The 15,450-nt window shown below is 34.3% G+C and overlaps 1 protein-coding gene across 1 annotated transcript; it reads right to left on the reverse strand.

The window, feature by feature from the left end:
• Positions 1 to 12,439: 12,439 nt before the first annotated feature.
• On the reverse strand, positions 12,440 to 15,222 carry LOC103010790 (60S ribosomal protein L23-like). The gene is made up of 3 exons (XM_007182273.3): positions 15,154 to 15,222; positions 13,720 to 13,913; positions 12,440 to 12,923 (listed from the first exon to the last, which is right to left on the reverse strand). The coding sequence occupies exons 2-3, from the start codon at positions 13,732 to 13,734 to the stop codon at positions 12,477 to 12,479; spliced, it is 462 nt and encodes a 153-aa protein (XP_007182335.2). The 5' UTR covers positions 13,735 to 13,913; positions 15,154 to 15,222; the 3' UTR covers positions 12,440 to 12,476.
• Positions 15,223 to 15,450: the final 228 nt, after the last annotated feature.

Here is a 15,450-nt window from a genome sequence, read left to right on the forward strand (position 1 = left end):
TTGTAAATTCTTTCTCTGCTCCTTTGAGATGTAAATCTTCTACAACCCAGGAATGTTTCTCTCGAGGACCTGGGGGCCCTTTCTTTGAAATGTAATCAAGAAAGCCAGTGCCGCTGTGTGCCAGTCTCTGTGGGAGGGTAGGAATCTAACTTCAATGACCACAAGTTATCAAACACTGATGGCCGGATCGCATCGACCAACCTCCCAACCCACGTCCTCCAGCACTTTTCCACTAGCTCACCCCAGTGCTTCAAAACTCTCCTGCCTTTTGTTTCAACGGAGTTGAGTTCAATCTCTCGCCCCTATTGCAGTAGTCTTTCTCCCCTACTGCAATAATCTTGAATAAAGTCCTCCTGTTTAACCAGTCCAGTGCAATTTTTCTTTTACACTTCCATGTCTATTTTCTCTTTATAGAAGCACAACTAAAGTAGTATGAGTTTAAATGAAATCCAAACTTCAATAAAAAAAGAAACACAATATAGGGAAGGAAACTATAAACTATATCCCAAATAGGGCTTTCTCAATAACTTAAGAGAAAAGCATTTTCATAATCTCATAGAAGTGTCCACTCACAGATATACCTCACTCGATAACTTTACTCTCCTTAACTCAGGTATGCATTTAAAAAACATAAATGACAATGACAACAAACAGTAAAAGCTTCCCTTTCTTCATGAGTTGCCCTGAGCTTTATAATTGTTATTATCTTCCTCTGGGGAAACTTTACCTTTTATCATCAAGATTGTTCTTCCTTTAGTAAGCAACCCTGCTCCCTTCGTACACCTACCATCAAGATGTAGTACATCTCTCCAAGTTATTCAGTTCGTAGTGCTCTGGCACTCTACGGACAGCCTGGGGACAGAAGCACCTTTCATGAAATAGTGCAGGGTATGTGTGGGCACTGCAAGTCAGCTCCTCTTACAGTTTTTACCAACAGCATGAGTTTCAGACATGCTTATTTATTTGTCAACTGTGTACAAGGTAACTGCTAAATCTTACACCAAGACACATTTCCCAAATAATGAACATTTATTCTCAGAGACAGTACATTCTAAACCCACTGGAGGAAGAGAAATATATTCCTTTTTGCCTCCATAATTTACAAGGCTGCCACTTGTACAGTGAAGTCCGATTTTGGCATTATCATGCAGAACACTGTTCATTCTTTTCCTTTTTTTTTTCTGTCTCGGCCACTTTGTGCCTCTTTGATTGGCCAAGAATAAAAAAGGGACACATTCTGGAGTCAAATACCAACTCCCTTTTCTACACAAAGACCTAAGTGCAGTTTTGGCAGACTATTTGTAATTCCTGGATTAACTTTTTAGCTAATAGCCATCTTCAACTCTTTTTTACGGAGGAAAATGTGTTTTTATTCTAGTTAAAATAAAACAACAAATAGGTGGGTAAGAATTAAGCAGATATTTAGTTATTTTTGTTTTTTCATTTTAATCAGGAGCTATGAAATTTCTAGATTTTACTTAAGGCTTGGTGTTATAGCTTACTTATTTCTCTACCTTCCATAATGCCTATTACATGATTCTATATGAACTATCAGGGCCTGCGACTATGATAGGAAATAGTATTTCACTGACAACAACATTCCAATAACATTTGTTAATCACCGTAGTTTTCCAATTGTCTCTATAGGTTTTTGTATTATTATAGCCTTGTCATTATAAAGATACCTATTATCACTATGCCATAATAACTTTGGATTCCAAAATTGACTTTGGAGAATGAGAAACGGATATCCTTTTATTCCCAAGAAATAGGTTTCTGGAATTCACTATTTGCATTTTTTTTTTGCATTTTTGTTTTTAGAATGAAAATTAATGGACACTGGTAAAAGTGACCAGAAGGAAAAAAAAAAAAAAAAAAGAAGATGCAGCATTTTTATAACTTTCATTGTTGCTACAGACTGAGAGGACTATGATAGCAGTTTCATTTAAATAATGTACTTAACTTCTTAATATGATCTCTTAGTTCTTTATCCAACTGTTCAAGTTGTGAGAGAGTGGAATTCAAGTGCCAAATTTTAGTTCTGCCCACTGATGACAATATTTGCTTGTCTGTGAGGTGTTTCCAGTTTAAGTTCGATTGGCTTGTCCTATTTAGACTAATTTCAAATCTAAACAGTTTTGTGCTGTTTATGCAGAGGAAATGGAAGTACCTCTATAACCACTTGATTTTGCTTCCAGATTAAACAGAACATCTATAATCTTCTAAAGACCTAAAAGCCTGCATTATGTCTGGAAATTGTGGTATTTATCTACTATTCCCAGGAGACTATTGGTAAGTATTAATAAAGTTGGCTGAATGGTATTCTATTAGCCTTCTAGGACCCTTTCTGACTCTAGGACGTAGAAAAAGATATTTTATAGAAGAAACAGGGGCACAATCTTTATATACTCCATGGGAGATTTATTCATTTATGTTTTCCAATGTAATGACAATTACCTGTGTTTGTGGTGGCTATTCTGGGATTACCTGAAGGTGATCATCATCTTGGATGATCTTCACTTCCAAATATTTCATTTTGGATTACAACTTCCAAATATTTCATTTTGGCAGTCAAAAAAAAAGTAAAAATTTTCACTACCATTATCAAGCCAGGTTAAGAGCCATAATTTTCATGATTCTCTAATTTGATGAAATTAGTAGGGAACAATGTTATGATTCCATTTCTGCTATTTGCTAATTTTGTGACCTTAGTCTGTGTCTCAGGTTGCTTAGGCAGAAAATGAGAGTGTTGGATTAGATGATGTGGTAAACCTTCCTAGTGCCTGCTAATACTTCTGCATTTTGCCTCATTTTGAAATACGATTATGTCCCCTTAAAGTTAAAAGTAGCCTTATGACTTTTCTAAGTAATGATATGAGTGCTAAAGTGACATGTATCAATTTTGGTCATGCTATTCTTTGCACAAGGATTGTGGGAACACATATTCAGGTAAGGGAGCCACAAGATTGAAGGTACGTGAAATGTTAAATTACCCCATGGGAGGCAGCTGTGCTGGGGAATTATCTTAGCTTTGCTTGTATGATCAATTTTTACCTTGTTAAGCAATGAGATTCTTTTGTAATTTTTACCACAGCATTACCTATACTATTCTGATTAATGTAGATGATTTCTAGAGTATCTTTCACTTCTATGAATTTGTGAGCCATGATAAAATATGATATAATTCAGGCTACTTTTATTAAATTATTCTTTGAAGCTATTTGACCACTTATTAGGGTTTTAATCTTATATTTAGAAGCACCGCACCTTGATCCATGGATTCTTTTTAGTATGACACAAATTTCAATTTTGCAATGTCGTTCATTTTTACAGTTTTTGAGCTGAAACCTTCCTGACAAAAAATGAAAAAATATCAGTATTTACATATATTGATCTATTTAGTATTTATTGTACTATGTGAATTTCCTTTTCTTTCTTGCGATGCTAGTGGACTATATACCTCAATATTCCTCTCCAAGGAACACATTCATGTGAACTCAGAATACATATGAAAATTCTAGAAGTAAAAGTCTTTCATAAAAAGATACTTTGTTTTGCTCAAATGCTATGTCACTTCAATGAAAATGGAGTTACTTTTCTCACAGTTAGTAAGCAACAATAGAAAGAAGTATAAGTAATCTTAATTCCACACCAGTCTCTCTGCTGTCTCATTTTTCCTACATGATCATTCCAGGAATAGTTATTAATGCCAAATTACTATTCATTTCTATATATGAAAATCATAACAAACACCAAACTTCCAATGTTTATTGAATGTTTATTCTCCAAAAATATCTACCATATTATGATTATACTAATTATTATTGCTGTAAGGCACATCTTTTTCTTATCAAATGCCAGTTATGTAAATTCCATTTATTTAATAATCCCTTCTTCCCCACTAATTTCCAATGTTTCCTCAATTGTACATAAAGTTCTCATTAAACATGGGTTTAGACCTGAGTTTTTAAAAGTTTATTCCCCAGTATTATCAGTACATTGATGAAGAAATTGACAGAAAGCATCGAATACTGTTTCCAAGTTCATACAGATTATAAGTAGACCAAGAATGATTAAAAAACACAGTTGGAGCTTAAATTATCCTTAAGTGTCACCATTCAAACATGCATGCACAAAAAAGATACTGTCAGGATAGAGTTGCTACTATCTGGTTGGACATAAGTGAGAGGGCCAGTGTACAATGAAAGTGCAGAATTGTTGTGGAGCAAATTGCTGATGGAAAAACACCTTCATTCCTTTTAAGTCAGAGTGGGTAGTTACAGCTCCTCCATCAACAAAGACTGGGGTTGGGAAGGGATATAGACTTAGTACAGATTGTTTCTATTTTGTTCATTATAGTGAAGAGAGTAATGAGACAAGTATAGTCAGCTTTGGTCTTAGTCGAGAATACAGACATAGACTTTCTTGTGAAAAAGTTAAATATTTAATGAAAAAGGGACAGAGCATAGGCCATGGGTTAAAGGCTGATAGAGTCTTAAAATCAGCTTTATTTGCTAGGTATGTTTCACAGACCCCCTGTGCTCAGAAAGCTGATTGTCAATGTACAATATGTGCAGCGTATCACATACTGAGCTAATGGTACTGACAGGACGGGAAGTAATTGGCCTCTTATAAATTATAGGACAAACTTATGATTTGTCGTTCCAGAAGGAGAGGCCTGTGAGGATCATGCCAGGTGCACGTCATAGATCAGTGTCAATATTCACGATTTCACCTATGAGTAAACCTGTTTCACTTTTCTGTACATCCAATAAATTGTGTATCTAGACAGAAGATTTATCCACCATTAGGTAATGATGGCTGGTACAGAAGTAATTTTTCTCTATATTTTCTTTAGGGAAGCTTGCTACCTTCCCAGTAACAAAGATCAAGAAAAAATGTTGGAAGCATACATTTACCATGTTGGGTATTGCTTTACTCAAATCTCATCACATTTTAGATTAGTAGAAAAAATGAATGGAACAATATTATGAGATGGAAAAGCAAATGAAACTTATTCCTGTTTTTCTTTGTCACCTTTAAGGGATTTATGCCCCACTAGTTTGGGATATTTTTCTTTCTATATTTGGAACCATCTGCTGTCACTTTCTCATTTAAGGTTGCTACTTCATCTAATATTTTGAGAGGCAATAAACTCGTTCATCTACTTCTTTCAGCCTTATTTCATCATCCATAGTGTAGAAGAACTACCTTCTAGATTGGTTCAAAGAATTTGGGGGGGCCTAAGATATATTTTCTATTCCCCATGTTTCCATTTTTAAGTCCATATTTACTGTCCAGTGAACCTTATCTCCTTCAACTAGTTATTGTATCTTGAAACAAGTAAGATCTTACTTTACTGTTGTGTATAGCTAAAATGGTACCCATATACAATAATTAAGTGGATGACATTGTTGTCATCATTCACTAGTTCTTCATTTTAAAGCTCCCTAAATAATTTGAGAGAAGGCATGAATTTTGTAAATGCTGCTCAAGGGTGATTCATTATTGTAGGTACACCCACGCATGGGAGCATTTATAATAGGTTATGTAGTGTGAAGTTTGATCATATTTTTTGTTTAAGTCTGATCATTATTTTTTAAATCAATCAAGTGACTTTATTTTAATGTGAATGCTCTCTCAGGAGTTTGCCCCACAAAAAAAAATCCTATAGCAATTCATTCAAGAGTAAGAAAAAAGGAAAATACTATATTCCTAGAGGGTATACCAAAATTTTCTTTAGGTCTCTGACATGGACTTGTGTAGATAGAAATCGTCATTGTTGTTGACAATGTTGTGATTTGTAGAGTTTGTCCTGCCTGACTCCTATAGACTGAATGTTTGTGTCCCCCCAAAATTCATATGTTGAAACCTAATCCCCAGTGTGATGATATTTGGAGGGAGAGTTTGGGAGGTGAATAGATCTTGAGGTTGGAGCCTTCATGAATGGAAATAGTGCCCTCATAAAAGAGTCTCCAGTGACTTGTCCCTTCTGCTGTGTGAGGACACAGTGAAAAGACGGCCATCTATGAAGCAGGAAGCAGGCTCACACTGTATGCAGAATCTGCCAGCACCTTGGTCATAAGATTGTTTTCACCCATGAAGAACCAAATTTTGCCGTTTGTGGGGGCAATACTGCTTCCTTTGAGAATGCATGATTTACTCTTTTCACTGAAAGCTGTTATTATTTACAAGTAGAAAATCTTGCATAAATTATGATAGTACAGAGAAGTGATAGGACTGAGGTGTATTCAGAAGAAGGGAGAGAAGGATCAATTGTTTACTGAGCATCCACCAATTTGCCAAACACCATGCTAGGTATTTTACATATATTATTTAATTAAATCTCCCAAAAAGCCTGCTAAGTAAGCTGCACTATTCAGCTCAAATGATCCATTTTCTTCTATAATTCCTGGCTCTGTTAATATTGACTAAATATGATTTTCCTTTTTAAGATCTCAATATCATCTTGAGCAGTGATTTTCCACATGCTAGTGTACCTTAGGGACAATGCAGGACCTAGAACAAACCCTTCTTCCTTTAAACTACTGACAATTCATGTTTATCTGAAGTGTATCTATGGGGTTTAAGTTATATTTTTTTGTGAAAAAGATGAATTCTCCTTCTCTAGCAAATTTTAAAAGCTGCTGTTATGGTATAATTCTTCTTCACTTGATTTTACAGATGAAAATCTGAATCTCTGAGAGGTTAGATCTCTTGCCTCTGGCTACATATTAATTTAGTTGCACAATGGAAATAGATTCCAACTTCTTATCTAGGAGACAAATTAATTATCTAAAGAAAGAGAGCTTATATTTGCTTTAAGGCATTTTGTTAACTCTATTTAGATCTTATGTTAATTGTTTATTAAATAGATAATGTCTTTGCACTTTGATTACAAAAAATCATTTAACTTATCTTCTATAGTCTTTTAAAAACTAATATTTAGTTCTTACTCCAAACTGAAATATATTACTTGATTCAGTTTGGTGAGGAAAAGTCACCCAGCTAATGACAGTGTTTTGAGTAGCACATAATGTAAATGAACCATCATTTTGATCTCTTTACAACACAGTAGTATTTTTTCAAAATATCATTGCTAAAATTAAGTGATGTTGAGTGAAATTACTTTTATTACATTTCATATAATATATGTCCATTTTGTCATGTATATTTTAGGTATAGGGTCTTAGATTATCATTTTATATTTGCTAGAATCTGGCTTCTATGTGAACTGGTTTCTTTTTGGAAGATCATGTGGAATGAAAGTGTGAATCAGTGAGATTTACATTTTTATTTTGAGACGTCCATAATTAATAATGTGAGGTATACTTTTCTTTTTTTTTTAAACTTTATCGTTTTTTTTAAAAATTTATTTATTTTATTTTTATTTTTGGCTGCGTTGGGTCTTTGTTGCTGCAGGCGGGCTTTCTCTAGTTGCGGCGAGCAGGGGCTACTCTTCATTGCGGTGGCTTCTCTTGTTGCGGAGCACGAGCTCCAGAGCGCAGGCTCAGTAGTTGTGGTGCACGGGCTTAGTTGCTCCGCGGCATGTGGGACCTTCCCGGACCAGGGCTCGAACCTGTGTCCCCTGCACCGGCAGGCGGATTCTTAACCACCGCGCCGCCACGGAAGCCCGAGGTATACTTTTAAAATAGCATTTCAAATGCAGTGATATACTGTTTTTTGATGACATGAGCTTAATAGCACAAAGAGTAAGAATTAATGAGTTGAATGAATTGTTGGTTTATGAGAAGGGCGAATAAAAATGGATTTCTTCGTTCATTTTTGTGTTCCCCTTTACTTCTCTATCTGCCTAAATCCCCCACCTCACAACTCACAACTATAAGTTATCACTCCCTCCTCTGGGTGCTGGAAGAGCATTTTTTTTTTTACTTATTCTCTTTTATGGCACATATATCTTTCTCCCTTGTTCTATAGTTGTCTCTGTACTTGTTTTATCTCCCTTACTAGATTATCAACCCTCAAAAAATAGGCCTGCAACTGCTTCATTTTTCTGTTTCCTCTTTCTCTCATGACTATGGCATGTGGCCCAAGATTTGATGAATTAATGGATATTTGCAGGCTCAGAGAGGTAGTTTCCTTCATTTTTTGGCCTTCTGTTGCTTTCATAATAGAGAATGGCACCTTCTACTTCCCTCATTTTTCTCCATGTAGTTAGGTTGAGAGAATGAAAGGATTCCATTTTAACCCAATATTCTGCCAATGCTGCTAATTAATTCTAATTGTAGTGGCAGCTTTTAGGATGTTGACTCTTCTTTATTAAGATTATAACCAGCAACTCAATGCACACAGGTCACCATGTGGCTGTCAGATGGCAGCAACTTCCAATCAATATCCGTCTGGATTGGATTCAACCTGGTGACCCAGAGGTGAGTATTAATCCCTTGAGTTATCACTTCCTCAAGAAAAGAACGTTTGTTTTCTTCCTAACTCAGGCATTTATGATTGCTTTTAAAACCCCCTTCATGTCAACATGTTTGAGAAGTGAAATTTCATATACAAATGTTTACTTTGATTCCATAAGTTTATTGATGTGTTTAGAGGCATATAATGTATATTTTCTTTTACAGAGCGTATCTTAGTAGGGAGGAAGAAAAATTATGCATTGTATTATGTGCTGATCTAAATGCAAATATTTTAAGGTGGAATTAAAAGATGTGTCAATGTCAAAGTATTTTAAAGTGCTAAAGAAATAGAATCAAATATTTTCACAATGAAATACAGTCTCTCTGGGGGTCTCTTTCAGTAATTGTTTTAAATCAGGAAAATATGAGTAGAATACATGGGGTGATGTTGAGCAAAAATGGATAATCTTGGTAACTATTCTGTTTGACTCTTGTTGAAAACAGGATGGAACACAAAGTTACAGTTTTAACTGTTAATGAGATTACACTTTATTATAAAAATGCAACTATTTTCTAACTTTGCACAGCACATATAAAGAAAGAAGATTCCTAATATTTGTTGCATACACTCATAAATGTCTTTAAGGGATTTTCCTAAAGCATGCTTTGTCTGTGCAGCAACATATATACCTACCTGGCTACAGGAAATTCAAAGTATAAAAAAGTCTCAGATCCCTCCATTGGAACAACATATGTAATGCTAGCATCCACCTGCCTCTACTAGGAATTGTAAGTTTCATCACTCTAACCAGAGTCTAAATTCCAGCCACAAAAGAGACTGGCAGGATTATGGAGCAGGAAAACCTGGTGTTGAGAAGTCTGAGGCAGATTAATGAGTTCTGAGACAGATATACTCCCTATGGAGACCCAAAACTTTGGGGGTAAATTCACTAGTTTCACAGATACAAACTCAGTGGATCTAGGAAATAGGGATAATGTCTTGATATTAAAAAATAAGAATTTTTTAAAAACAAACATACTGTTAAGAAGAAATTAGTACTGTATTTACGGTAGATCTTAGCTGTCTTCAAATAACAAGACTTGATTTCATTCACATCCTTCTCAAACCACTGGTTTCCCTTGAAGCTATGGTGCCTTTTTTGGGGATTGCAGTAAATACATCAGATCAATGAGGAAAAAACATTAAGTATCAAGAGTTTAAAGATATTTCTGCATGTTAAGTTATTTGATACATTTACTGTAATCACAGTCAGGGCACTACTTGTTGTTCCTGTTGTTGTTTGCTTATTTGTTTTTAATATAAAGCTTGATAAAATGACGTATTTCATGTAGAAGAATACACAGAAAATCTTGAGAAAGAACCATGTAAATGAGTAGTTGCCCTTATTAGATATTTAACACAATTTAAAGATATGAGTTAAAAGAATATGATACTGGTATAGAGATAGTAAGATAGATTAAAAGAATAGAAGATAGAGTTAAGAAACCCATAGAGATGACATTTCAAATCAATGAGGAAAAATGAATTATTCAATACATATTATTAATACAAATGTCCCTATAGCCACTAAAGAAAAAAAAAAAAGCAATTGACTATTGGGGGTAAGCCAATTCAGTTCTCTACCTCCCTCTTTATCTTAAAGATTAGGTTAACTCCAAAAATGAAATCATAAAAATGCAAGAGGAGAATATGAATGGATGTGTTCTTAATCCTGAGTCCAGGATGGGATAACGATGGTATGAAATTCAGAATCTAGACTTAAAAAATTTTAACTACATGTAAATTTAAACCTCAGTTGAATAATGAAGAAAGACAAAATTCAAAGAAAAAACTGGGAAAGATATTCACAAAGTAAAAGACTAGAAAGCAAATATTTTCTATATCAAGAGCTCTAAGCCATCAATAAGAAAAGACCCCAGAGAGTTGGGTAAAAACATCATGAGGAGATTCAGAAAAGAAAAAAAAACAGTCATACAATAGTATGTGTAGTCCCATATAAAATTAGTTAAATCAAATATTTTCCCACCAATTATTTCAAGGGAAGCAAAATTTTATGTGAAAGTTTCCTAAGTTTAAAATATTGACTCAATTTTTAAAACTTGTGCTGCTCAAACAAATTTGGCCTCTGGGCCATGAGTCTGAGAGCGTTATTAGGCATGATTGAGAAAGGACTATCTCCTTTTTCAGATATCGAAGAAAGTCTGCTACACAGCATTGAACAACCTCTGCAGAACTGGGGAAGGAACAATTCATGAGACTAACAGTTACCTTCTACCAGTTACTTTCTTCAGGCTGATGTTATGCAGCACTGTATGTATATGTGTGGAATTATTCCACAATTAATGGTAATACAGAATTTTCTGGGAAGCTTGAGATTAGAACATTTAACATACTGATCAGAGAGGAATATTGGGTAAATACTAAAGGTAATTAATAAATAATCTAAAGTTAATCATTATAAGACCATTAAATAAATCCTGGTATAGTCCTACAGCAGCTAAAGAGACATTGATTACCTTTTAACTTATACTACAACATGTATATTTAAAACATTTTGGGGTAACCACTAAAAAGAGGCAAACAAGTGTATAACTTGCAAACCAACAGAAGGTAAATGAAAGAGAATTTACAAAAAATAATAATCCACAAAAAGCAGAAAAAAGAAAAGAATTTGTCAGTTAAAACAGAATATTTTAAAACTACATCCAAATAGATCAGTTATTTTAATAATATTAACAACTAAACTGGAAATGGACAGTGTACAAATATATTTGGATTTTAAGCATATTTTATTTTCAGACTAGTCATAAATTATACAAAAATATGAGAGTAATTGTGTTGGAATAGAAAGAACTGGAATTACTTGAATTAAAGACCACTATGCCATTTTTCCTCAAACTATGTGTCCTTAGGCATATTTCCTTACCTTTCAGAGTCTGCTCTTCCCCACATGTATATACCAGATAATATATACTTCACAGGAGTTTTGTGATGATTGTTTACATTGAATGCAATGTAGCTAGCACAGTGCCCCATCCATACAGGATATTTTAAAAATTATGACTGAAATTTACTCTTGGTGTGTAAAAACCCAAATTAATGGCTTGACTAATAGGCCTGTCCAATTTTTAGATAATGTCCTTAGTTCTTTTTTGGGGCATATCATGCATTTTCAAATATTGACTTTATTTTTATAATAGGAGAAAAGGTTAATACTACTTGGGTGAATATGAGATGTATTATCTTTAACAATTAAACTCACAAGATTCTTTGCTATTGATGTCATTTCTTAAAAATAATTAAGGTGATAAAACACCCATTTGGATGTACTAGTAATAAGTTGGGAGGGTTAGATATATAGTTGGGCTGGGGTTAGGGGGTTTTATCTCGTTTCAGGTATATTATAGTACCTAGCATATTTTGATACCGAATGAATATTAATAATGAGAGCAGTAATAATTTCAATTTAGCTTTCTATGTAGAATACAGATGTAGCAGAAATTTCTGCTGAACTTTTTCTCCTAATGCAAATTGTGAGTATTACAATTTATTTCTGCTATTGACTAAACCTACGTTCTCTAGCAAATTATTTAATACATTTGTACCTATGATTCCATCTATAAAATGGGGGTAATAATACAGACCTAGTTAAATATTTAGTTCTTCAGAATGCTGAGATGCTTTAAGTTCAGGCTTTTATTAAACGTACTTATAAGATTTTGTACAATATGACCTACCAATTATACATAGCATTACACTGGACATAGAGGATAAAACATAAAATGAATTCAAAATATCTGAATAGTAGCAGGTTAGCAACAGAGGTGTAAGTTACTTAATATAATAGAGGGATTATTCAAAGCTGCTAGATGTGACCATCTAAATGATCAATTTAAATGTGAAAAAATTATCTCAAGACTATTAGTCTCTCCTTGTTATAGTTTAAGGTTAGCTAAGATAAAAATGAAATGCTTTGTTTTAAAGTTTGTGTGCTTTATATATATATATAGATAGATATTTCTAATTTTTCTTTTTTTTTGGAGCAAATAATTTTTATCATTTTTTTCTTTTAAAAATACACTGAAGAATCATGCAGTGCTGCCAGCATTGGATGCAATCCTGGGCCACAAGTCTGCACATTCCTTTGCAACTGGTCCTGTGATGGCAGAACCTTTCATCTCGCCTTTACTGTTTACTATGACCCCTGCGTTATCTTCAAAATAAAGAAACACACCACCTTTTCTCCGGTATGACTTTCGTTGTCGAATTACCACTACTGGATGTACCTTCTTTCTGAGCTCTGGTTTGCCTTTCTTGACTGTGGCCATCATCACCATGTCACCCACACCAGCAGCAGGAAGTCTATTCAGTCGTCCATTGATCCCCTTCACAGAGATTATATACAGATTTTTGGCTCCTGTGTCGTCAGCACAGTTGATCACGGCTCCAACCGGAAGACCCAAGGAAATCCGGAATTTCGCACCAGAGGACCCACCACGTCCTTGCTTCGACATCTTGAACACCGGATGATATTTCTAATTTTAATGCATCAGATTATTTATTAGAATTAATGTCTTAATTTTTTATGATGCATTGAATTTCATACTTATGTTTCACTTAAAAATACTTTATGCAAAATAAAGTGTCTGCCATGGATTAAAAAGCACAGTATAATTAATAAAAATAATAGAGGTTTTTGTTTTTAAAATGAAAATGAAGTAAAATAAAAATTGAATTAATTAGTATCTAATATACATCAGACACTGTTAGGCACTTTAGACATATTATTGATTATCCTTAGAAGAAATGCTATGAAGTAGGAATTAATAATTTAAATAACTAAAGTAATTTGCCCAAATCACATAAACAGTGATGAAATCCACATTTTTCAGTCTTTGTGAATCCACAGTCTAGGCTTCTTTTTATAATTCTCTTCAAATAATTAATACCCTTTTACTTCTGTTATTTTATCTAATATATATAGTTACTGATCTAGTTTCTCTCTCTCCATTTCTCTATCTTTTTGATAGACGACATTCTTTTTCTCACAACACAACTTTCACAATATTCCCAGCCTCCTGCAGCCTTTCCACTGATAATTCTTCATAGGCTCTTTTTTTTTTTCCTTTGCATGTGTGGTAGATACAGCTAGTTGTGTCCCAACATCCATTCTCCTCTTTTTCTTTAATAATAGAACCTCAAATTTTAGCTGAATACTTGGTCACCAAAGACTTCCTTTTCCCAGCTTCCTTTGCAGTATTTGTGCTTATGATGACATTCTGACTTACGAATGAAGGCAGAAGAATCATGTGGCATTTTTCTTAAACTTACCAAAAGAGAAGGCATATGTTCTCTTTGCCTTCATCTGTTTTGCCATCATGTGTGCTGTGAAATAGATGCTGCATCTTGGACCAATATAGCAGAGGCCACAAATCATGGAGTAACAGGATAGAAGGAACCTGGGTTCCTGACAAGGAGAGTGCCGTATCACCACTGGCAGGGCCAGCTACATAATTTGTGAGGTCCTGTACAGAATGAAAATGTGGGTTCCATGTTAAAAAAGCAAGAAAAACGTCACTAAAAGTACTAAACTATGTTTTCTCTTTTCTTCCTCAGTCTGCCTTTAGACGTTCCATAATGTTTTTATTTGCTATTCAGTATCACTCCAAGTAAAGAAAAAAAAGTTAAAATATTAATGTGAATTTTAACATTCATCTTTGTATTGTTTATAATGCCAGTTTTAAATGAAAATATAAGAGCATTTCACTTGTGTGCATAATTAATGAAATTACACAATTTGTATTGCATATTTTGTATATGCTTACACCTGAAGAGTAGAAATGCTGGACAAAATTAACGCAACTCTTTTTATTTCATTTTTTGATAAGCACACATTCTATCAATGCCATTTACCTTTGGCTTACTGATGAGTAAGGAAGGATTGAAAGAAAAAGGAAGTATGGTTGCTCTACCTTTCCCTTTTCTTCCTTTTCATCCTTATCAGTGTTAAGTGATGGGCAAATATAGGAAGGTATCATGAGTAAGAAAGGATACAGTGGGGTTCCTTGGTAGTTTGTGTTTCTTAGAATGCCACTGCCTTTTTCCCTGCACATGAAGCAAGTTCTAGTTTGACAAAAAGCACAGGCTCTCATGGGCTGTCAGTGTCTCCCTTAGTCTTAGAGAAGTACACTTGTATTGTGTGGGACCTTGAGTCCCACTAAACTCAAATACGTTGTGGATTCACTTGGATTCTATACTCACTGGGCATTGCAAAGGTTATATGTGAATGAGACAGAAAGGAAAGACAGCGTTTATCTTCTCTGCTCATATACATGCTACATTTTCCCACTGGACTTCACTTACCAAACATTAGTTAAAAGATAAAATTATTCAGAGTTTCAACATGGCTCCTGAAAAGCATTAAACCTAGGGGGGGCCTGAGTGACTGCACAGGTTGCAGGTTCTACCCAGACTCTTCTCTGCTTTCATAGACTCTTACGTTTCAGACTTCTGTCTTTTGTCAGACCCAACTAAAAGTCTTTAGTTAGACAAAGTGCCTACCTTAGAATCTGACATACAATAAAAACTCAATAATAGTTGTAGTTATTATTAGTAGTAGTATTAATAATTCTTATTATACAACACTTTTCCTTATGAATATCCTTTGTCTGTAGCTACTCTAGTATCATCAATTAATTATTTCAACTATATACCCAGCTTACATGTCAAAGTTACATATTTATAAAAGTTTATAAATATACTTACTTCTTGAAAATGAGTAGGTTGACTCTGGTGAAATCCAATCCAAGCTGATGGCATTCCTTTGTTTGTGATAATTAGCCTATAGCCTAAAACCTTAAGGTAAACATGAAATCACTTGTTCTGAATCCTTGTGACAGGAAAAGCAAATTAGCAACTTTTAACATTTTTACACTTTTGTGTTTATCAATCTGAACAAATTACCCCAATCAGACCAGGATTAGGAAAGAGGCGTACATATATTTACCAATGACATTAAATTTGGTAGAAAAGTGGTAGTGAATAGCCCATCAGTTTTTTGGT

Source organism: Balaenoptera acutorostrata, chromosome 6 (assembly GCF_949987535.1).
Source record: "Balaenoptera acutorostrata chromosome 6, mBalAcu1.1, whole genome shotgun sequence".
NCBI lineage: Eukaryota > Metazoa > Chordata > Mammalia > Artiodactyla > Balaenopteridae > Balaenoptera > Balaenoptera acutorostrata.